General features: G+C 46.3%; 1 protein-coding gene across 3 annotated transcripts in view; it reads right to left on the bottom strand.

Moving 5' to 3' along the window:
* DHX9 (DExH-box helicase 9) overlaps window positions 1-23,193 on the bottom strand; it is a 208,302-nt gene that overhangs the window by 119,694 nt on the left and 65,415 nt on the right. For all 3 annotated transcript variants that reach the window (XM_086955648.1, XM_086955651.1, XM_086955658.1), the window contains exons 10-11: window positions 6,824-6,985; window positions 6,495-6,572 (exon numbers count right to left, since the gene is read on the bottom strand). In XM_086955648.1, the coding sequence (XP_086811774.1) occupies window positions 6,495-6,572; window positions 6,824-6,985 (240 nt within the window). The remainder of the gene's footprint in view (window positions 1-6,494; window positions 6,573-6,823; window positions 6,986-23,193) is intronic.

Raw genomic sequence — 23,193 nt, 5'->3', positions numbered from 1 at the left:
TATCTAGGCGGCGACCCTCCTGATCCGGTGGCGAAGTCAACAGAGTTGTCGGGTTACGCGACCTCTTCTGGGCAGCTTTTGTAATGACCGAGTTAGCCTTAGGTTGTGACACAAGGCATGCCGGCGAATCTGCAGGCGCCTTGTATTTTTTATCAAGGCGCTGAAGCACGGCCGGGATGGAATTAGGCCGTTCCATAAGTTTAAGCCCCTCTTGCCATATGAAGTTAATGATTGGGATAGTATGTATGTGCTTCAAGGGTTGATCCTTGGAGTCATAAAGGAAGCAGTCCTGCTGTTTGACGTCCATAGGCAAGTGCAAACGTTTCGCGGCTCTCATCATCAGGTTGTGGAAACCCCCAATGTCCACTGGGGGAGAAGCCAGGGGAGATGCCGGAGGAAGAGACGGTGTCTGGGCCCGAATCCTGATATTTTATATTGAGTTCGGAAGGACTTGATGCAGGACGAAAAGTGTCATCAACATAGGAACCATCTGACGATTCCTCCTCTGCAGATGCAAATAATTGAGCTGGGGAACGAGAATCGCCTTGAAGAGGGCTCAAATCCAGCAGAGCGGGACGTTTTACAATGGAAGCCGTCACCACGGTAAAAGTTGTTGCAGTCGCTAGGGAATAGTGACCCGTCGACGAGCTTGTGGTCGAAACCGCCGTAGAGGGATTCAACAAAGCAGGACCAGGCATCAAAGATGAAGCGGAAGCCGTCGACGGAGACAGGGCTTTTCCTTTTGATGGTGCGGCTGTCGTCAGCGAGGTTTTCTTCGCCGTCGACAAGGCGGTCGTCAACATTGAACTCTACGTCGACGAGGCTACCGTCGACGAAGGTGGTACCGTCGACGAAGGTGGGGTCGTCGACGAAGGTGGGGTCGTCGACGAAGGTGGGGTCGTCGACGAAGGTGGGGTCGTCGACGAGCAGCGAGTCGACGAAGCCTTCGTTGACGAGTGCCTCCTTGGCAAGGCCGTCAACGAGATCTTCGCAATGACCTCTTGGAGCGTCAGCGACGTTGCGGACGATGTCGTCCTCGTCGGCATAGAACATGTCGTCGTCATCGTGGGCACAGCGTCGACGGATCTTGTCGTCGACGAGCTGGCGCTCATTTTAGATGACGAGGGCACAGCTTGGGACTGCGATGCCAGAGAACCAGGTCCCGTAGGCTTAGAGGCTGGCAGATCCCGTGGGGAGACAGATTTTACATTGTACATGTACATTGATACTTGTATAGCGCACTACTCACTCGCAAGGGTCTCAAGGCGCTTGTACGAATACCGCTGTGGAACCCATCCTGGCTTTCCCTGTGAGGTGTCCACTCCTGGGCACCCCCATGGTGGGGGCCAGGCATCCTTAGCGTTGTGGGGGCCGTTGTGGAGATTAAGCAAGCTATTGCTTAGAGTTGCAGAGTGGGACTCCATGATTGGAATAGGCACCGAGGCGAGAATTATCAGGTCCGTGGAATTTCGAGCCCAAGACCCGCCGAGGCGGGGAATTGAACCCTGGTGGAGCGTCCACAAACTTCTTCCTTTTTAGGAAAGGAGAAGGCATCTGAGTCTCTGATACACGCTTGAGAGGTCTAGGATGGTAGAAAGACACACTCCACATCAGACATAGGATTATCTGTAGTCTTCAACTTCTGTAGCCACAGAAGGAGACGGGCTTCTCTATCCTTTTAGAGTCTTAGAAGAAAATGTCCTGCAAAACTTGCAGTTTCTCACCTCATGTTCCGAGTACATGCAATAAATGCACTTGCTGTGACGGTGCTCAAAACAGGCGTAGTTTTCCACATGAAGAACAGGGCCTGAATAAAGATTTTTTAGTAGAAGACCTTTTGAAGAAGTTGAAAGGTTTGAAGTAGAAGAAACTGAGCAGAGCCCAGGGAGACTCCCTTCACACGACGTGCGGTAGAAAATCTAAGGGCTTGAGCTTCTGAGGAAAAGGTTCTAGAGGGTGCTGCAGCCTGATTGGCTGGAATGTGGACTATTATAATGACATGGATATGTTGCTAAAGTGAATCTCCCTTTGGGCCTCTATTGTTCTACGGTTCTTTTAAAATTTTCTATATATATATATATATATCTCTACAATTTTATGTACCATGGGACTCCCACTTCTAAGACGGGGAATTATTCAAGCATGTGAATCTATGAAAGACACCCCTAATACTGGAGAAGAGTGGGTTATGACAGTTAGTGAATATTTCAGGGATGGCCTCATAAAATTAGGAAGGGCAAGAAGCGGTAGAACCACGGTACAACCTCTGGCTACTCCCTTACAACTCACAAACCTTTAATTTCTATTAATAGTACAGATGTTTTGCCACTACTTGTTTCACACTGTAGTGTGATGGAAGGAAAATAAAATGGAGTTCCTAAAACATACAAAACGCTTGAAGAAAGACCTTGTTTGACAGCCTTGGTTAGGCTAGTCGGAGTAGAGTGGGTAGGAGTATTTTATCCAAAGAAAAGCTTGCCCCCCACAACAAACTGTGCCATCTTGACCCTATTAGATTTCAACATATACTACAACTCAATCAAGCTACATGCTCATTGGAGCTCTAGTCTGCATGAAAAAAAAACCTGTTACATGTAAGAAGCAGCCCAATAGGAAGACACAGAATGGTAAACAAGTGATGAAGATGGAAGGCTTCTGGGAGTGCATGCAAGATAGTGGTTCCCAGGACTGACATGGGTTTGGCCCTCCGGAATCTCTGCAATCAACGTCCTCAATCCCAAAGTAAACCACATTGAAGCATAAGGTAAATAAGCATTGGCATAGCCAATAGGTCTCGCTTTTGGGACCTTATAAGTTTTTAGTCACACAACAGTTAATGTTGTTGCACCAAGGATATTGTGGTGCATACCTAAATACTTAGAAGGGCCCAAAAGCGAGACCTATTTGTTATGCCAATGCTTGTTCGCATTGTGCCACTGAAGACAATAGTTATCATAGTACTGGTGCACGTGCATAGTGCTTCGTACTCCGGGAAAGCAACGATGCACTATACGTTTAACGGTTCCTGAGCGCCCTTTTGGAAGTGTGTGGCTAGAAAGCGAAAGAAACCTGGTTTGGGACCAATCGGATCAGTAAATGAGGGAGGTGTGGCTCTAATGCATGCTGCTTGCTATATCTACTTCAGAAGGATGAAAGGCAGAGCCCACTCACAATTCTGAAGCAGACTTAAAACGCATTTGGAAACTTGGTTCTCTGACTACAGTTCCCTCACTTCTTAGTTGGTTTGACTCTGTAGATTAGTCTGTCTCGCAATAGCGCTTTGGTACCTTGGGTTTTAGTGCGCTTTATATAACAATATCATTTCATGTCATTCCTGGGAATGATTTGGAAATATGCAGCTTTATAAAAGATCCCTGCAGTGGATTACTTTCTGGGGGAGCTGTCTGCATGGGCATGAAGCAGAGCAGATTTGCGCATCACGTGTGAGTGGGGACAAGCTATAAGAACCCCAGCTTGGCGCATAAAGTGACTGGCCCCGAATCGCGCGGTGCTGAGTCAGGGAGAGACATGAAGGGGCGGAGTGCAGCGCAGCAGTACTGAAAAGCTGTCACAGGAGTACACGTCATAGGCCCGCCTGCCTCCGACACACCAGCGCGCACCCTGAGAGCCGCAGTGCACCCTTGACCCACACTGAATTCACCCAGAGCCCCCTGCAAGTGCCAGGACGTCAGCCTGCAAGGCGCTAACACGGGAGCTACGTCACATGCAACCATGGGTCACACACGCCCCCCAAGAGCACACATCTCACAGTAAAGTAACCAGTGTACATGGAAAACATACGACTCACTGTAAACATTTACAGTTCATGCCTTTATGCAAATCAGCGGCCACTCTGTACACATGTGCAGTTCATGCCTGTGCACAAATCACAAGCCACTTTGTAAACATGTACAGTTCACACCTGAACACGAATACCCAGCTACTCTGTAAACATGTACAGTTCATGCATGTACTCGAATCATCAGCCACTCTATACACATGTACAGTTCATGTCTTTACACAAATCACTTGTGTCTCTGTAACCATGTACAGTTCATGTCTGCTCACTTTGTGCCTGGAATATGCAGCAGCCAGCAGGAAGCCGCAAGATAATTACACAGTATTTGTGCGCTTCTGGGAAGCTTCCTGCACGGGTTGATTGCCCGCGCTATATTAAAAGGCAGCACGATGAAAAGTTTTTAATGAATATTTGTCAGAGAAAGCAAAGGCATTTGAATGATTTTTATTGTATGTGTGTCTGTTGTCTCAGAGTGTGCGCGCGCGGATGTGTGCATATCATGGCCATGGAGGGTGCTGCAGACGGATGGCTGCCCACAAGGGCTGCGGGTTTGCATGACTCTAGGGTCGTGCGGGTTCAAGCTCTGCCGCCTTCACGGAACCGGTCAGGATCGGAGCCGCTGCTGGAGTGTGAGGGCGTTCAGCAGGGCAAGGGGAGGAGGGTCACAAGGGACCTCTAATCCAAGAGCGTAGCTTCAAAAGAAGTGTGGCTACTTTTAGGAGAAGTGGCATTTACCATAACAAACATGCCGCGCGGCCGTGAAAGAGACACAGCTGTGTGAAAGTGAAAGTGACGGCCGTGAAACGCTCTGTGGTGGGGGAGGGGAAGTTGTGAGAGGTGACGAAAGGCAGGAAAAGCAAAGCAGAGCAAATGTTAGCGCGAGTGATTAAATAATTATTATCGCCACAGAAATCCAGACGTGTAAGTAGGGGTTATTAAAAATCGGAAATGTTGATCGATGATTAATCATGTTGTGCTCCACTGGCAGTAATACTATTTACAATGGTACATTTACACATGTAGATTTAATCATGCCTCTGTCTTGCCTAAGGATTTTGTATCTGAGCTGGGTGGCCGTGGTAATATTAGGAGCAGAAGTGGGGTTAAATAGGTTTCTGTGAGGAACAGGAGGTCTTGTGGGAGGTCATGATGGAGCTCCAAGGCATGTGTTGCGTAGGAAGCAACGGCTAGGAGAGAGAGATGTTGATAGGAGGGTTCTAATGTTTGCGGTGTGGGTTAGCTGGATGGTGCTGGTGGACCAGAGGTTCACGCACAGGGCACGGAAGAGGTGCAAATAGGTAGACACCGGCTTGGCATGCCAGCTGCGAGTCCACACAGCAGCTGCCATGAAAACTGTCTAGGAAGGGGGGGTTTTGCGGGAGATAGGTATTGCTCTAGGCGCTCAGGAGGAGCACAGTGGCGGAAAACGTGGCACGTAAGCAGTGGCGGGGAGAGAGCAGGGTGCAGAAGGGGGCTGAAAAGATTAGCATAGGGATGAGAAGGGGGCTGCAAAGCCTATCGGAATCCCTAGAGAGAGGGGCTACGAGCAGAGAAAGGGAACATGCCGCGCGGCCGTGAAAGAGACACGGCCGTGTGAAAGTGACAGTCGTGAAACGCTCTGTGGTGGGGAAGGGGCAGTTGTGAGAGGCGACGAAAGGCAGGAAAAGCAAAGCAGATGGCCACGCGTGCACGCACACGTGCACTCATGCTTGTAGCCAGCAAGCAAAGGCTGGGTAGCACTTTTGAGATCCCCTTTACAAATGTTGAGCAACAAACAGTGCAAGCACTGTTTTAGCTCGACCTAAAAAGCCAGGTAAGGTAATCTTCAATATGTGCTCTCAAAAGACATACATTGAGCCAGATCCTTTGTGCTTACTGTTTCTCACAGCAATCACTTCAGCCAAAGACCAAAGTTGGAACTGTAGCATTTAAAGATGAGGAGTAAGAAATACCCAACAACAATTTCGAACCAGTCAGAACTTACATGATCTTGAAAATGTTTTGGGAGAAATTAAATCCACCCTGCATTTAAAGAGAAATACAGATGCTGTACTCTGCTGGGGCGAGTCAGGGGACCCCGGAACCAAACCAACCATTGGTGGGGTCCCATTTCAGATAGCAGATTTTATCAAACATTCACAGAGCTAGTTCTTCAGCCATAAAATATTCTTTATCTCTGTAATTATTTTTTCATAAGAGTTAGTCAGCAGTAACTCTGCATTGCCAGAGGACATCCAATATACTCCACGTTCTCTCCAAGAAGCAAGCCTGGATTTTACGTGTGAAAGCACAGAAATGCCACTTTTTAGAGGAGCTCATTAAAATTGTATATACCAGCACATGCTGTACCCACAAACAGAAGGACTTTATTATTAAATAAGGGCTTGCTAAAGCAGCTAAGGCTGGCCGAGGGTTTGCTTACATCAGGGCCAGAGTTGGAAAAGATTACTTAACCCAGAAGCAAGCCCAGTTCTGCCTTTGAATGTTAAAACACTTTTCCATTCGACAAACATTTCGCAATGGTCATTGCACAAGAAGTGTAACCTTTTACATTATTTGAAAGTGTCACCAACTCCCTCCTGCGTTATATTATCTGCTTCTACTTCAGGCACCTCCACCTTCAAGAAAAGAGGCAAGTGCACACAAACACATACATACCCCTCATTCACGCCAAAGGCTCATAAATCTTATATACCTGTTGCAAGCTCTGATCTTTCTCCAGCTGAAACATCAGGTCATTCTTCAGATCAGCACTAATCTGCTCTTGAGTTGCCTGAAAGAAACAACACAAAGTGATGGTATTAACTTTGGTCAATTACCTTGGGTCAAGTCTCTTATAGTTATTGGCTCTGCATCTGGAGCAAGAAACAAACACCTACATCTTGTAAACATTATCCCGGATGCTGAAACTATAGAAATGCACAAATTTGACAACCATTCAGTGCCATGCCATGTAGTTTCTGCATTTAACAGAATACCATATAGTAGCCCTGAAGTAGAGTTTTGGGCAGAGCCAACACTTACGTATGCCAATGGACCTTCATCAATATTGCTGCTTGTCCAGGGGTTCCAGTTCTCCTGTGGTGGGGACCACGGCACCACACCACTATTTAGCTGCCTTTGTGAGGGTTCAAAATGAACTAGTTTTCCTATTACAAGTGATACAGGATATGCAGGATCTTCAGGCTGAAAGGACAAAAACAAATAAAAAATAAGAGACTGCAACTAACACTCTAAGATCCAAGTATATTATGTGTAGCAGTCCCAATGATAAGAGAAAAAAATAGAGAAAATCTCAATGCTAAAAGCTTGCCAAAACTGCAAATAGATGAAGAGGGTGGGGACGCTAACACTAAATGGGCAAGAGGCAGACAGAAAAAGCATTATATGTACTTGATTACTCTCTGCAGCTGCTGGCATGAAGGGACTAAAGAATATTGTAGTCTAAAATACAAAGGCTGGGAGGGCTTTATTTTGAGGGCCCAAAAGCTGGGAGTAAGGTGGAGTCACAGTTAGGGTTACCTTAGTGAAAATGAAAGCCCTCAAATGCATCATCTTTTTGTATAAGGAGGTAGAAAACTAACTAGCACATGTAGCTTACTAGAACACTTCGTGTACTTCCATTATCTTTCAGAATAAGAGGGGCATCCACCAATCACTAGATGGAACCCATAACTAGAAGTTTGTTTACAGTTACAAGAATACAACTTAAATCCCTTGGCCCAAGGTTTAACAGTGATCATCTATAGTTGGCCATCTCTAAACCATGGTTTGGTCATGAACATAAAACAAGTTTAAGAACGACCAAAATACCATATTTCAACCCAAAGAAATGCCAATTATCCATTTGAATTCAGTGAGCATGCAATAATTAACCCTTAAAATGTCTGCTTCCACGCTAGTCAGAGATGCATTAGAGAACCAGATCAACTAAGTGAACCAGATGAACATCCACAACACTCATCACACTGCCCATTACAACTGTCAATGCAACTGCACTTCAACTTCGGGGCCCACTCCCGAAACATTAAACTAACCTCATTTCATCATTCATTATTTCCTGAACTACTATCAACAAAGCTGGCGAGAGACATATCGCAAGTATAACAAGCATTGGAAATGCAATAGGTCTCGCATTAGAAAAGTTGGAGCTATTGTTCTTGTAAATGACATTTTATTTATTTGTTGGTTTTTAAAATAGCTAAATTGATAGCTTTGTCATTTATAACGCCAATAGTTATCATTTTCGCGAATGTGACACCTATAGCATTTGTAATGCAACATGTTTTGTATTTACGTGACTTAGATGGCAGCTCTGGTCGTTAGGCCACATCTCTAGAGAGCAGGAGAGTGCAGCAGGGGAGAGAACCACAGCAATGCAATAGGTCTCGCATTAGGAAAGTTTGAGCTATTGGTATTGTAAAGGACACATTTTTTATTTATGTGCTGGTTTTGAAAATAGCGAAATTAATAGCTATGTTATTTACAATGCCAATAGTTTTATCTTTTGCAAATGTGACACCTATTGTAACACAATGTGTGTAGCACTGAGGGGGTGTGAGGGTGAGTGAGGGTGAGTGAGGGTGAGTGAGGGTGAGTGAGGGTGAGTGAGGGTGAGTGAGGGTGAGTGAGGGTGAGTGAGGGTGAGTGAGGGTGAGTGAGGGTGAGTGGGGTGAGGGGGGGTGAGGGGGGGTGAGGGTTAGGGTGTGAGGGTGACTGAGGGGGTGAGGGTTAGGGGGTGTGAGGGTGACTGAGGGTGTGTGAGGGTGAGGGGATGAGGGTAAGGGTGTGTGAGGGTGGGGTGATGGTGAGAGGGTGAGGGGGTGAGGGGGGGTGAGCCAGCCTGCTGCTACGCTGAAGTATCCGACAGATGACATTTACTGGAAGTCTAAGGTAGAGTGAAAGAGCAACCAACAGCAGAACCAGACTGCAAAGCCTCAAAGGAGGCTAGGGAAATCCGGTGCCTTAAAGAAAGCCAATACTGACACTTCGGCAGTGTTAATGGCCTCCCTCCTTCAGACAAGCATTTGCAATGCAATAGGTCTCGCATTAGGAAAGTTTGAGCTATTGGTATTGTAAATGACAATTTTTTTATGTGTTGGTTTTGAAAATAGCGAAATTAATAGCTTTGCCATTCACAATGCCAATAGTTTTAACTTTCGCAAATGTGACACCTATAGCATTTGAAATGCAATATGTATTGTATTTACATGACTAAGATGTATTGATATTACAAATAATGGCTTTTATTTTTTTTAAATAATTAATATTTACAAGTTATTGTAATTTATAATGGCAATAGCTTAAACTTTTGTAAATAACTTTTGAAGATTATGTTCAGTGTATTTTATTGTGACGAAAATACAAGAACAGAAGTGCAATATAAACATCTTTTTGTGACATTTGTAATAAAGCTTGAAACATTGAGAGAACATATTTGAACCAGTTGTTGGAGCGACGCCGGTGAGTGGGAGAGAACGAATAACAGGACTCACTCATCACCTGAGGCAGATGAAGGCAAACGCATTGAGAGAGTGGAGGGCGGAGAAGAAATGAGGGAGGAAGCGTAGGTTAAGAAATAACAGAAGAGGCGCAGAGACAGAAGGTAGAAAGGAGCGGGAGGCAGTGGATGGGAAGGGGAGGGATGCCAGAGAGCTGTTTTGAGTACGGGGTTTTTAGAGAAAAAAACATCGCTCCCCACAAGAGACTGCAGTGTGAGCTCTGATTCTGAGCTGAATGTACCACCTTCACACCATCTGCGACACAGAGGTGCACAAGGGGACTAGTACAGCCTTGTGAAATAATAATAAACAGAGTTACTACGTCATCCCATCGCTCCCTATAAGAGACTGCAGTGCTAGTTCTGATTCTGAGCTGAATGTACCACCTTCACATCAGCCGCGACACAGAGGTGCACGAGCTATTCTGTAACAATGCAAAAGGCTAATCACTGCGGTAATAAGGAGAGAAGGTGGTGCGAGTTATTCACATCAGCTGTTTGCAATGAAACCGCACAACACAAAGGCAGCACTGGGAACTATTTACTAGACCCTGGGATATTCCGACATGAAAGGAAGCCTCTGGAAGATGGTAGACAATGCGCTCGCTAACGAAGGAGACTAAAGAGGTAACTCGCACTTATTTTATCTACAATGCGATGTATTTCTAAGTGCTCAGCAGGACAGTTAGGTGTAATTTTTTGCCGTACACGTGTTGCCATGTCTGTAAACACGCTTTGACCTTCCGGCTTGCCTAGAGATCGCATCTCAACACAGCTTAGAGTAGAACCTTAGATAGGACGGTTAAATAAGGAGAGGAATACTATTAACGGGGACGGATACCTGTGGCTGGCAAAGCCTCCAGTCTCTACGTGCAATACATTTGTTTACCCAGCATGTGCGAATAGCACTTCAGTAGTCTTCTAACATTCCCTGCAAACATTTCCGTAAGAGGTCGGCATCTCTCCAAGATTTCCTGAGAGTTTCCAAACAATAACTAAAGTGCATCAGATGGGTAAGAAACACTACCAGTGCCTAATGTGGCAGGCACTGACGTGACAGTCGTGGATTCTGCGCTGGATGTAGGGAGAGAGAGGGACAGAGGAGGAAAGGTGGTAGGGAATACGGCCTGGGGGAAGCTTGCTAGGGAGGGGGAGGAGAAATCAAAGTCCCAGAATTGCTTCGCGTTGGTGAAAAATATAGCAGACATGGCTGGAGGTGCCCCGGTGACATGGGGCTGTCAAAAGCTCGGCACACCGTCTTCATAGATTTCTATAGCGTCTACATATGAAACGCCCTCAGGCACTGGAGTCCAACACGTGATTGTGAACAACACTGGGCTTTCATCGGTTTCTACACGAATACCCCCTCTAACACAGGAAAGACCAGATCACTTGTGTGCACAAGGAAATCACTTAAGGTTGTAGAAGGAGTTCGCGAGGCAAGAGTTGTGTAGAAAGGGGCTGGGGAGGAAGAAAGAATGAAAAGAGGGTGGACAGAAGAAAGATGAAAGGAGAGAAGATATGATAACGCCTACCGGAATGAAATGAGACTGGGAGTTCGGTTTAGGGACGTGTGGATGGAAAGAGAAAAAAAATGAAAGGAAATGATGTAAAACGAGGGTGACTAGAGTAAAGGTCATGGAAATAAAACAGAGAGGAAAAGGAACAGAGAAGAGGGGAATCAAATGGAACGCAGATACACTAAAGAAAGGAATTAAAGAGAAGAGGCAATACGTGAAAGACGAATAGGAAGAATGCTTGATGAGGTGTGGTGAGAAGAGAAAACTGAAGAGAAAGAAAAAAAGGTACTGAAGTGGGATGGGGGTGAGAAGCGAGGTGAAAGTAGATTAATTTACAGCCGCCTCTTCAATCCAAAAAACGTCAGTCAGGCTCTAAATTAATGCAACGGGCAAAAGGTAGCACCACATGACTGCAAGTGAATCTTATCGGACCCGCCGGTATCTAGCGAGGTATCTGTGTCCCAGGGAGCCGGCGGTATGTCTCTGGCAATATGTGCGTGCTGAGAGCTGCATGCTTTGTGCTCAGTTGCAGGCAGCATTTTCTCTCATTGTGATACATCAGGGGGAGAAATGGGCAGAAGGTGAGGCGGGGAGAGGAGCCAGAAGAGTGATTATGACGGGGAGAAGAGAAAGCGGAAAATCCTTTGATGCAGCAGGGGCAGAGAGCAGGGGGCGGAGCTGAAAGAGCTGCTGGCGTGGGAGGGTGATTGATGGCCAGGGCAGTGCTGGGGAAGCCTTTGATGTGGCCTGGCAGCCGTGGAGAAATGCTGCTGGCAGTGGGAAGGCTCGGGCATGCTCGTCCACGACGAGTCACGTGACTCTCGTGCACTGTCCAAAATCCGCCGAATACACCTGTTAGGAAAGGAATTTTCTGGGTTAGCAGTAATAGGTTGGAGTAAACTCGACCTAACAAAAACAAAAAAAAAGTCAACTTCTACTATTCCAGAGGATTCAGTAGGGGAAACAAATACACCAAAAAGTTAAAATAACAGTGACAGCAGGAATCCTAGCAATTAACACTCGAACATAATAGTACTCAGACAAGACCCCCTTTCCTCATAAAAAACAAATGTCTGTCCCACCCACAAAAGCAACCCTGACAATTAGCCAAAATAGGACAGAACATGCCCTGTACCAACTGATGATTTAAAAAAAACAATACATACCAAAGACCTTATAGTCCCCTCAAACCTGACTATCAGAGAAACATGGCTAGACTATTATGTATGGTCAGTCTCAGAATGCGATCTGCACCTAGTTCTAAGCCTGCCCATATCAACAGCAGAGATTGAAATGTTTCCTAAGGGATCCCAACATTTAGTTTGATAAATAGGGCTCCCGGTTTCATGACATTTATTTTAACATTTCCGTCTGTATTTATCCATATTTATTTTTTGGTCATCTTATTGGTATTTATCCATATTTATTTTGTGTTTATGAAATAAATGTGGCTGTAAAATGGTAGATTTCAGCATTAATATAACTCTTCGACGTGCACTCAAACATGGATGCCTGTCACGTTTTAGCAAACTAAGCAGCCACGTATAACAAAAGACTACACTCACCGGTACATATTAGCATCATACTACAAATATAGGTTATCATATTTAAGGAAATCACATCCTGTATTTTAACCCTCCATGCGGTCTGCCTGTTCAGCTGTTGCCTAGAATTCAAGACAAACAGCATGGAGAGTTTCTCATAAGAAGCACAATTTTCAGTATTTTTCCGCTTTTAAAAATAAATACAGACAGGAAACACATTGTTTTCTGTCTCTATTTATCTGTAAAAATCAGTAAAATCGGAAAACCGGAATCCTTATTAATAAACTACTTAATCATGCCAAATATCACTGCCAACCTTGAATCATTGAACGTGGAGTAAAAAGTAGCCAGATCCATAACTTTGGCAGCCATACTCCGAACACTATTTGGTCTAAATAATGACTAATCACAGTTACTGTAAACAGTCAACCAGCATGGAGTGATTAACAAGTCATCCACTTTAACCTTAATCTCTTCAGGTCGACATTTCCAGCTGCTCCTACTTAACTAGGACAACCAGATAACTGAAGAAACTTGGCCTAAAAGTTCTGCGGACAAAATTATCTGCTACCAAAAGCCTCATTGTCGATACAGAAATTCCAACAATGGCTGACCAAGGTCTTCTATGCTTTGGTTCCTATGAAAACATGCAATTGACCGTGTCACTGGGAAACAGAAGAGTTACATCAAGATGCAAAACTGTAAAAAGGCGAAAAAATAATTAGATAATGTTTCGGAGCCCTTGGAGTAGACTTCTCATGGACAGATCCCCTGTCCTTGGAAGATGGGAGTCTTTTTCAAAGGCAGCAGTCCTCCAAGGTTTCCTGAGGTCGCTGGTTGCAAGACAGGCCGCAGGTTCGTCGAAGCTGGAGACAGGCCGATAGGGCTGGGGCAAATTTAGTGGTTGTCTTAAGTCTTATCTACAAGGGTGTCTTCTTTCTTCGTAGGTTGTCCCAGATCTAGTTTCTAGGTCTGGGGGAACCCTCTGAATAATACATTTACGGGGGCATATTGGGGGAGAAGTAAGTAGGGCCAATGGCCACCTTTCCTGTGGTGACTGCACAGACTATCATACCCCCTCCTTTGGGAGGAGGCACAGACCTAGCCCTGATTGGAGGAGTCCCCTCATCTTCAAGATTGAGGTGACTGAAAAGTGCACTTAACTTGGCCGCCGGTTTTCCTGCTCAAAGTCGGGGTGTAAACCGTGGAGGGCGTCATCTGCTGTTAGCAGCAGAGGCTGTGGGTCACATTACAAAGCAGTATACATTTGAAGTTTCCTACTTGAGCACTGGCCCATCATGGGGGAGGAGGTACTACACCTCTACCCAGGATGTACAGTATTTCTCGACCCAGAGAGCAGACGCTCTCAACCCTGGGGTCCAGAAATATGTTTGTTTGCGGCAGGCTGCCTAAGGCAAGTCAGTGCCAACACCAGGGTCACAATAGCCTGTTCCTAAACACTGCATTTTTATGGACTGTGTTAGAACAACCGTTCGTTCCTTCTCACATCACCGACGTGGCGAAATTTCTCCTTCTAAAAGAGCAGTAATGGGTCCTGAAACTTGATACTCATCGAAGTGGGCTCAACGATGAGATACCGTGGTCCATCTTTTAATTACATCTTTAACAGGTGTCATTTTCTTGACACTTCCATGTTAAGGAACAGCCCCGGCTGCTATTGTGAAGCCTACTGCCATGTAATGAGAATAGGTACTCACATTCACATCTGTATATACATGTCTGACCCAGCGGTGATTAGCCTATTTTCCCCCGTATCTGCTGTAAGATGGCCCCTTTCTACATCTAGATGCACCATACATTGACACGCATACCTCTCGATATTACTACTGGAGAGGCGATGACTGAGTCTGCATTGTGCGAATTGAATCCACTTTGTGAGGCACTCGCGAAGTATCGATAATTTGGGGGTTGCTTAAACACAATCGTTTGCCAAAGAGCCCGCCCACGATGGCTCGCCTTTCCCTCACAAGTGGTTCGTCAACAAACAGCGTTTATCTAGGTTTTTGAACATTTCTAATGATAGACGTCTTTACGTTCCCCACATCAGGCAGCGAACTGCATATTGTTACGGTGAACCGTGTGATGTTACAAACGCTATTTCTTGCCATAAAGCCTGTTCACGCAAGTTCGCGTTTTGTTGATCAACAAACCACCGGTCACCGAGGAAACTGCATTTAACCAATGGCAGGCATCTTTACTTCTCTTTGGCGCAGGGAACGTATCGCAGAACGTATTAAACAATCACGTGGTTCCCTCGACCAATCAGCGAGGTCCTTATAACATGGCGCAACACTATCTGCCGGAGCCTCCCCAGTCGGTTCAGACGCCGACGGATAGGTAAGCACGCCACGGCTATCTTTTTCTTTTTTTTCTCACTCCGACGCTGGTTCGGCATTCTTTAAGTATTCAGCACTATGGTGTCTCGCTTGACGGACACTCAGTCCTGTTATACATCTGCACATGTCTACACGCTAAAGCTTCAATTAACATTGAGACATTCTTAATACTAACGCTGAGACAAATAACGAGATCTTGTATAGTTCACATTTTGTAACGGACCGCTGATTCAGTGTTTTTCTATTTGTCACAATGGGGATTTTCGTTAACTGGTAGCCTGTCTACTGAGGAAAGACCAGTTCTTGAATTATTGTTCACTTGTCCCTTTAGAGCGGTGCTTCACTCTACTCCTGAGCCACTGCCAGGTGGGGTGAGGTCTTCACTTCTTACAAGTTACGGTAAGAGTCACTCATTTGGGCATATAATGTATATATTCTAATACTGTTAAATCAACTACATTACGTATATGAGTGTTTATAGTCAATTTTTATAATCTGACTCAGCTGTAGGTTTATAATCATTGGACCTAGCTGCCCTGTGTGTGTTTGTGTGTGTGATTCCAGTTCTTCGACACTTAACCCTTCTTGTTCTGACCTCTTCCCAGTGAACGACAACCTGTAAGGAACAAGACAAGACTTTTCATCTAGAGATTGCAGGTGAAATCAGTACTCGTCTGTTAACTGTGTTTCTTATCATCACTTATTATTTCTTTGTCACGCAGTAGCATTAATTTGTTGTAAAGGTCCTGAAGAAAGCAAGGACACACTTGTCCGTTAATTGCTGAAACATGTTGACTTGGTTCCATTTCTAGACAGCTCATTTCTTAAACTGTCTTAACAAATTTTTTTAATGTTGGCGGAGTGAGTACTCCCTCACCCAATTTTAAACACACCTTGTTATTTTATTTCATCCACCTAGTTTTTTGCACTGCACTCCATCAGTCATCTTACACTTTCCACTTTTCCACTTACTAATCTTGAGAAGTGGTACACCATACTACCTGTTTTTTCAACTGAAGGGATCTATTAACATCTTGGTCTCCTTCGGTTTGAGAATGACATACCTGGGTAGATGGTTTTGAAAGAAACCCAAATGATGAAGGGCGGTTCCGAATGGTGACTGATGGGTATCTTTGACCATCCATCAGGTTGTCATTGAATACCTCTTCTCTACAGGTCAGCGGTAAGGGTGACTGTCGTCTGATTCCACACACCACAAACCCATTGTTTTTCTCTTAGACCCTCTGGTACTCTTTTGTTGTCATGTATCTCTTGGGGATGTTCCCAGAGCCTGGTCTATAAACATTCCCCTGGGTCCCATCTCACCGTCGTGTTATTGTTGATTGGTTGACATCAACAGATTTAGAGGACACCCATTTGAATGTTCTCATCAGGGAGTCGCATCAAAAGTACCTCCACTTTGCAGTAGAAAACCACCATTATCAGTTTTGAGCCTTTACCTTTGGCCTCAAGTCCTCTCAGAGTGTTCACTAAGGTTATGGGACCTCTGGTCACTATCCTTCGAGGAGAAGGAAGTTTTGTCCACCCATATCTGGACGATTGGTTGATGCAAGCCCCTTCCGAACGGCTTTTGTTGTCACATTGTAAGAAGCTGCCTTTGTATATACAATACAAAAGTAAGGTATAGTGTGCACGGAGACAAGTGGAACCCCAAAGGTAGGCAGAGGTAAAAGTAGGTAGCACCTTACTCACGATTTGTGGTAGCGTGAGCGAGCAGTAAGGCTTTATCAGAGGGTAGTGTTAAGAATTTATTGTACACACGTAAGAAACATCACACACTCAAAGACTGAAATGAGACCAATTTGTTTGTGTAAAAATATTATTTTGTTATATTTTATTTTCTAGAACCAAGCCATGCCTGGTGCAGGTAAGTAAAATAATACTTTGCTGGTATAATGCAGTTAAATACAACTGAAATGCTGTTGGGTGTAACTGGTTTGTTTACCGGTAAGTCAACAGTCAAAATTACTTTAGAGACTACTTTTTAAGTTATTTTCTACTCGGTGATATGCCTGGATACCACACTGGGAAATTTCCTAGAGAAAAGGCAAGTAATTCAGTTTTTGTTCATTTGCAGTTTCTTAGGGTTTCATACAAACCAACCCCACACTTAAAAGATTTTTCACAGAAAAGCAGTCAATGCAGTCCTATGGGAGAAAACCGTGTTCTCGGTTTATCAGTAAGTACTTCGGTTTTGGAGTTGGTATTCTGGGGTTAGGACCAGGGTTCCCCAAGGGTCAAGGATGCACTCTCTAAGGCACTAGGGCTGCCGGGTACAGAGTTTTGAGGCCCAATGTTATCCAATAGGGGATAGGGGGGGGGGGGGCCATTGGTGGCTGCCCACAAGCCGCCACAAGGTTGTGGGAGCCCAGGCTTAAGCTCAGGGCAAAGGAGGGGGGGGGGGGGGGGGGGGTAGTTCAAGCTGGCACCCAAAGTGGCACTGGGCGGCCGGGTGCAGGGCGCTGTTTTGCAATCGGGTGCCCCGTTTTCAATGGGAGTCGTCAGTTTTGGCTGCAGGCTCAGTCCAGGAAGTCTTCCAAGAGGAACCAACACCTGGGCAGGTAAGTTGGAGGGCTCTGGGACATCGGGGCACCTCCAGTTGCCTTTTGAGGTCGATTTTCACCTTACTGAGGCTGCAGACGTCAGGGAGTCCTGGTAGGGTCAACCCACGGTGAACTCTGACTCTGGAGCGCTGGTACCGGTGGGCCAATGTGACTCGGACCATGGGCATCTGGTACAGTGATGATTTCAGGCGTTGGGTTTCTTTATTCTCAGCAGGCTCAGAGTCTTTCCTTGGTGTTTCTTTTTGACAGAGCTGCTGGTCACAGGAGATCCGGTCTTTTTGAGCTTGCTGGCTGCAGGACAAGGTGACTTTTGGCGCAGGGTCTCTGGAAACTGCAGAAGGGCCACTAGGGCTGGGGCCAAGTCGGATCTTCTCTGCACTTTACTCTGCTGGGCGACTTTTCATCCTTCGTAAGGTGTGAGAGTCTATCTTCTTGGTTCAGGGCTGCCCCCTAAATACTGTATTTAGGGGGCATTTTAGGGGTCTTGAGGTCAGTAGCTAATGGGCTACTTGACCTTGGGTGACTACGCCCTTGGTGTGCTCACCCGATATGGGGGAGTGGGCAGAATCCCTAATCCGGATTGATGAGTGGCTGCCATAGGCAAGACGGCGGGCACTGAGGGGTGTGCTTCACCACTCCTCACCCACCTGAGGGGTGGGGTTGGCAGACGTGAGCACAACTTCCGGGCAGCCTGTCGAAATGGAGCCAGAGCCAATTGGTTTCCTGTATTTCTAGGAGTGTCTCAGGAATGCTGCCACTCCTTCCTTCTCCTCTCGAGTTTGCAGTCCTCAGACAGGATACTCTAAGAAGAAAGCTTTGCCCAACAGTTGGAGGTTGAGAGAGGGGGGTTGAAGGGGCAAGCAGTCAAGGACTGTTTAGTGTATACTCTGCAGGCTTCACGGCTGCGGTCCACGCTGCTGTCCTATACTAGATACTTGAAGTCCTTTTCTCAGTGGTGTGGATCCTACCTCTGTTGGTTTAATGTTTATTAAGGAATTCTTGCAGGCCGGGTCAAGGCTATCCGGGCTTTCAGAGATACCTGGCTAAATCGGATAGATGACGGAGGTCTAGTTTCAAGACTTAAGCAGCTTAGCAAATACAGGTACTAGCTCAATAATGTAATCTCCTTCCTGAGATTTGAACCTAGTGTCACTAAGGTGTCTTTTTAACCTTTAAGTCTAGCTAGTCTTCGATCCCAGAATCTTAAACCTTTTTAGGTCTCGCCTCTCAATGCGCATGCGCATTGAGCAGAGCGAGACTATAGCGTCTTAAACAGACTTTACCCAACTGGGCGATTTGGTGCTGTGCCCGTGGCTTTTAGGTCAATGCGCTTGCGCATGTACGTGTACATCATCAAATCGCCATCTGTTCCCTCAGACGCACTCCTCCCACACCTTTGAAGTGAAGCTTAGCTTCACTTCAAAGGCCCCTGCTGCTTCACACCCTCATCGCCGCTCCGCCCCCTCCCCTGCCCGCCGTGTCGCATTTCTCCTCCCCCCCTCCCCACAGCAATGCCCTCCGTCTTGTTTTATTTATTTTTTTAACTAGTTTTCGTTAGGGTTGGTGCTGTCTTTTCCTGCTGCTTCACACCCTCATCGCCTACACACACACCTACAAGCATTCCTCAGTGCGCCCCATCACCTTTCCTCCATCTACAGGCACACCAGAGACTCTCATGTCACGGTCACCTCGTGTGCAGGGAGGCACAGCCCCTGGCCTGCCACAAGTAAATAAAACAAAAATACCCCCACTCCCACCTAGTGCAGGGAGGTAGAGCCACGTGGCTGCCACAAGCAAGAAAAAAACAACAACCCTCCCAAGTTACAAACACCTCAGTGCCCGTCCGCTCATCACCACTGTGTGGTGGGGGAGGAGCAGACACGCCCTGGCAGGAGCATTGAAAAACACAGATACAAGTCATTCCCAGGCCGGCACACCCACTGCCCACCTCTCCACCCCCGTCAGTGTGCTGGCAGGTACAACCCGCACATGGCATACCGGCCCAAGGGGGAAACAGATCTCACCCCCACAACCCCTTCCATCACACAGCGTACCACAAACTCAGTGTGTTGGGAGGTACACAACCCACACATGGCCTGCCTGCCAAAAGGGAAACACGGAGATGGCCACATCTTTAAATGACACAGTGCTGGGAGGTACAGCCCACACACGGCCTGCCACAAGCAATGTAACCAAACATAGTACCCTTCCCCCCTTAGAATGAGACTGTGAACCGGGGGGGAAAGGGGGTGTAGCCCTCGTGGCCAACCACACGCAATGTAAACACAACCACTGCTTTCCCTATTAGACACTGTGCCGCCACCGTACTGGTTTCGATATGCACCCCACGTGCACCGCCACAAGCAATGAGACACAAACGAGCTTTCCCACCAACCACAAAGTCACAAACACACCCAGTGGGGCCCCTCAAGCTGCCCACCGTGTTCTGGGAGGCACCACAGTCACCCCCCGCTGGTGCCCAGCCCCAGTCAGTGAGTGGCGCCCTCCGGTCTGTGCCCTCGCCGGCAAAGGGTTAACAGACAAGACATGGGCTGCGCTTATCAGCGCCTTCCTCCAACCGACTTAAGTGCTTGGGGGTGTCCTTCGTCCTCCGTGGGCTGAGGGCACAAGCCACACACAATGCAAACACAGGCGCCCCTCCTCCCGCCACGCCCCTCGCTCTGTCCCTCACGCCCGTATCCTGCCCCCTCCCCACGCTATTGTCAGGCTGTCCTGTCCATTCGTCCTCTCCCAGCAGCCACCCAGTGGGGCCACATTCTTGCACGCGCTCTGCCCTCTGGGTCTCCCCACTTGGCTGCTCGCTCTCACCCCCCTTTCTTCTTTCCACTCACTCAATGTTCCCTCACTCTTGGGCGACCCCTCTCGCCCCCAGTCTCCGTCTTTACCCCCCTCCCTCACTCTTTCACTTTCTCCCAGTTTAACTCAAGCGCCATAAATCTGGAAAACGTCCTTTTGAGAAAAACTTGCAAGAAAAGGGTCTGTTTCCTCATTTGCTTAGTCTATTCATCCTTGTGTGCGTTTCAGACGGTAAAGTAACGCATATATATAGCGCTTACCACCCCTTTCTGGGCTCTGAAGCGCCTGGCTACATTAGTAGGAGCAAGCACCGGGTGGACGGAGGTTGTCTTGCTTTTGATCCTATGTGGGAAGTGTTTCCATGTATGTGTGATTACCACCGATGTGTAGTTCCTGTGTTGTGCCACCACCACTTCCACCACCACATCCACCACCACATCCACCACCACATCCACCACCACTTTCAACACATCCACCACATCCACCACCACCACATCCACCACATCCACCACATCCACCACCACATCCACCCCCACATCCACAATCACCACCACCACCACCACATCCACCACCACCACATCCACCACCACCACATCCACCACCACATCCATCACCACATCCATCACCACATCCATCACCACCATATCCCCCAGATCCACCATCACCACATCTATATGTGTGTGTGTGGCTCTGTGTGTGTGTAGGTGCAAATGCAATGTTCTTGGATTTTCGTCACAAAATACACTGAACATAATCTTCACAAAAGTTATTTACAAACGTTTAAGCTATTGCCATTATAAATTACAACTTTTATTTAAGTATTATTTACAAAATTAAAAGCCATTGTTATTTGTAATATCAATACATCTAAGTCACGTAAATAAAACACACATTGCATTACAAATGCTATAGGTGTCACATTTGCGAAAGTTAAAACTATTGACATTGTAACTGACAAAGCTATTAATTTTGCTATATTTAAAACCAACACAAATAAAAAAAGTGTCATTTACAATACCAATCGCTCAAACTTTCCTAATGCGAGACCTATTGCATTTCCAATGCTTGTTTTCTGGAAGCAAACATACTTATTCTCCTGGAATTTTTCCTTCTCCCTTCTCAATGAGGAAAAGAGGTTGCATATGCAAGATGTTAGGAGGGCTGTCCTCATTCATATGGAAAGACTGACTGCAGCGTTGATTGCGAATTTTGGTTATGTGAGGAAAGTCGAGAAACCTACAGTTTAGACTTTGAGCAGGTGGATCAAAGCTCCAATTGTTAAAGCACAGAAGGTTGAAGAAGAGGTCCCGCCTGAAGGGGGTCCAGGGAAGGGCTACACGAACATCTTAAGGATTGTGGGCACCCTGCGACAAAGGTATTTTGGAAGTGTGAGAAAGTGCCCTCCTTCTGCATGGTTGCCCCCACTTTTTGCTGAACTGTTGATGTGCTTTGACTAAGTGTGCCCTGTGTTCCTGCCAAACAGGTGCCCAGGGCCTATGTTCATTCCCTAAAACTGCATTGAAGACCAAACCCAATTGGCACACTGGCCACAGGTCAGTCCCTGGTAAAGAGTATCACAGGTACCCTGTGCACTGTGACCAGGGAAGACCTCTGAGGGCTGCAGCACGTATTGTGCCACCCTTAGAGGTCCTGAGTAGGAAGCTGGCTCTGTATATACTATACCAAAAGTGAGGTATAGCGTGCAAAGAGTCCAGTGGAACCCCAAAGGTAGGCAGAGGTAAAAGTAGATAGCACCCCACTCTCTATTTGTGATAGTGAATGAATGAACACATTTTTATTTTTGCATAATTACTTAAAATCATTGCAAAATTACAGTACATTATCCAGAATTACACTAAAATACATATCTCACGACATTGTAAAACATTTATCTAAACATGTATAAAAAATTAGGACCGTCATTTGGCCAATAATACCAGACCGTATCTAAAATGTGACCTTGTTCTTGAATTAATTGATTTTAAAATTAAAATATTAGCAAGGTCCGTATTTCCCTGTGTTTTCATGGGAAGTGAATTCTTAGTTTGTTGTGGGGCTTTTGGGTGCCGTGCAATTATTTCCTGGGAGGGGCTATTCACCGTACTGCTCGTTCTATTACTACCAGGGGCTCAACAGTTGCCAACACACGTTCCTCTGTGTTGTTTTTGATTAGGGCCCTTTGTGTCATGTTCATATATTTGCCAAATTTGGCCAGGTCTGAAGACTCTATACTTGACTGAAGCAATGCCCCTGTATCAGCGCATCTTCTAGTCCCATGCCTTAGGAACATTGGTTTTAACAGTATCAGTCGATGCTGTAGAAATGCATGGCAGCAGCATAGTAGATGTACCAATTATTCAGCCCTATAATTACAGTCTGGAACGGACTATATTGTGCAACGATTTCCAGGCCGGGTTCAGTTCTTTTATTGGTAGGGGGACTAGGTGCGCCCATTGAATTTCCTTTAAACACTTCATTATCAGAGGATTGTTCATGTACGGCTGGATTTCATGCAACCCGTATGCTTTAATTAGGCCGGCCAGACCTCTGTTTACCTTCAGTCTTGCTATATCTTTGTTCCTCGATATCTGGGCGGTGTGCTTATTTGGCACCCTCTTTATTGCAAGGTAGTTGTCTTCTTGGGCCCAGGGTGCTGTAGAGAAGTCAAACTCTGCCACTGTCCCAAAGCCGATTCAGAAAAGGGGGTAGTGATGAACAGAGTGTCTGAATTAAGCAGACCACTCTTACCCAGTCCAAAGATCAGGGCTTGATCCATCACCGTTATTTAGCTCACTGCACCATCCCAGCTCAGAACCTGGCTATATGCAAATTAGTCTGTCCCTGGCCCAGTGCATCATGGGAACAGGGCAGACCAAACTACCAAGCCAATTCTTCACCAGAAAGGAGAAAAGCTTTGGGACCGGTTTCTGGCATTTCAGCCGTCGTCGGCCCGGCTTGCTTGAATCCTGATGGTGCAGTGAGCAAGGGACTCATGTCTGAGTATACCCTGCCACACCTATAGTGGCCAAAAACGATTCAGAAAAGGGGGTGGTGATGCACAGTATTTCTGC

This window comes from Lissotriton vulgaris, chromosome 1_1 (genome assembly GCF_964263255.1).
Source record: "Lissotriton vulgaris chromosome 1_1, aLisVul1.2, whole genome shotgun sequence".
Lineage (NCBI taxonomy): Eukaryota > Metazoa > Chordata > Amphibia > Caudata > Salamandridae > Lissotriton > Lissotriton vulgaris.
The sequence above is the reverse complement of the archived record's forward strand: the minus strand, read 5'-3'. Positions and strand labels throughout refer to the sequence as shown.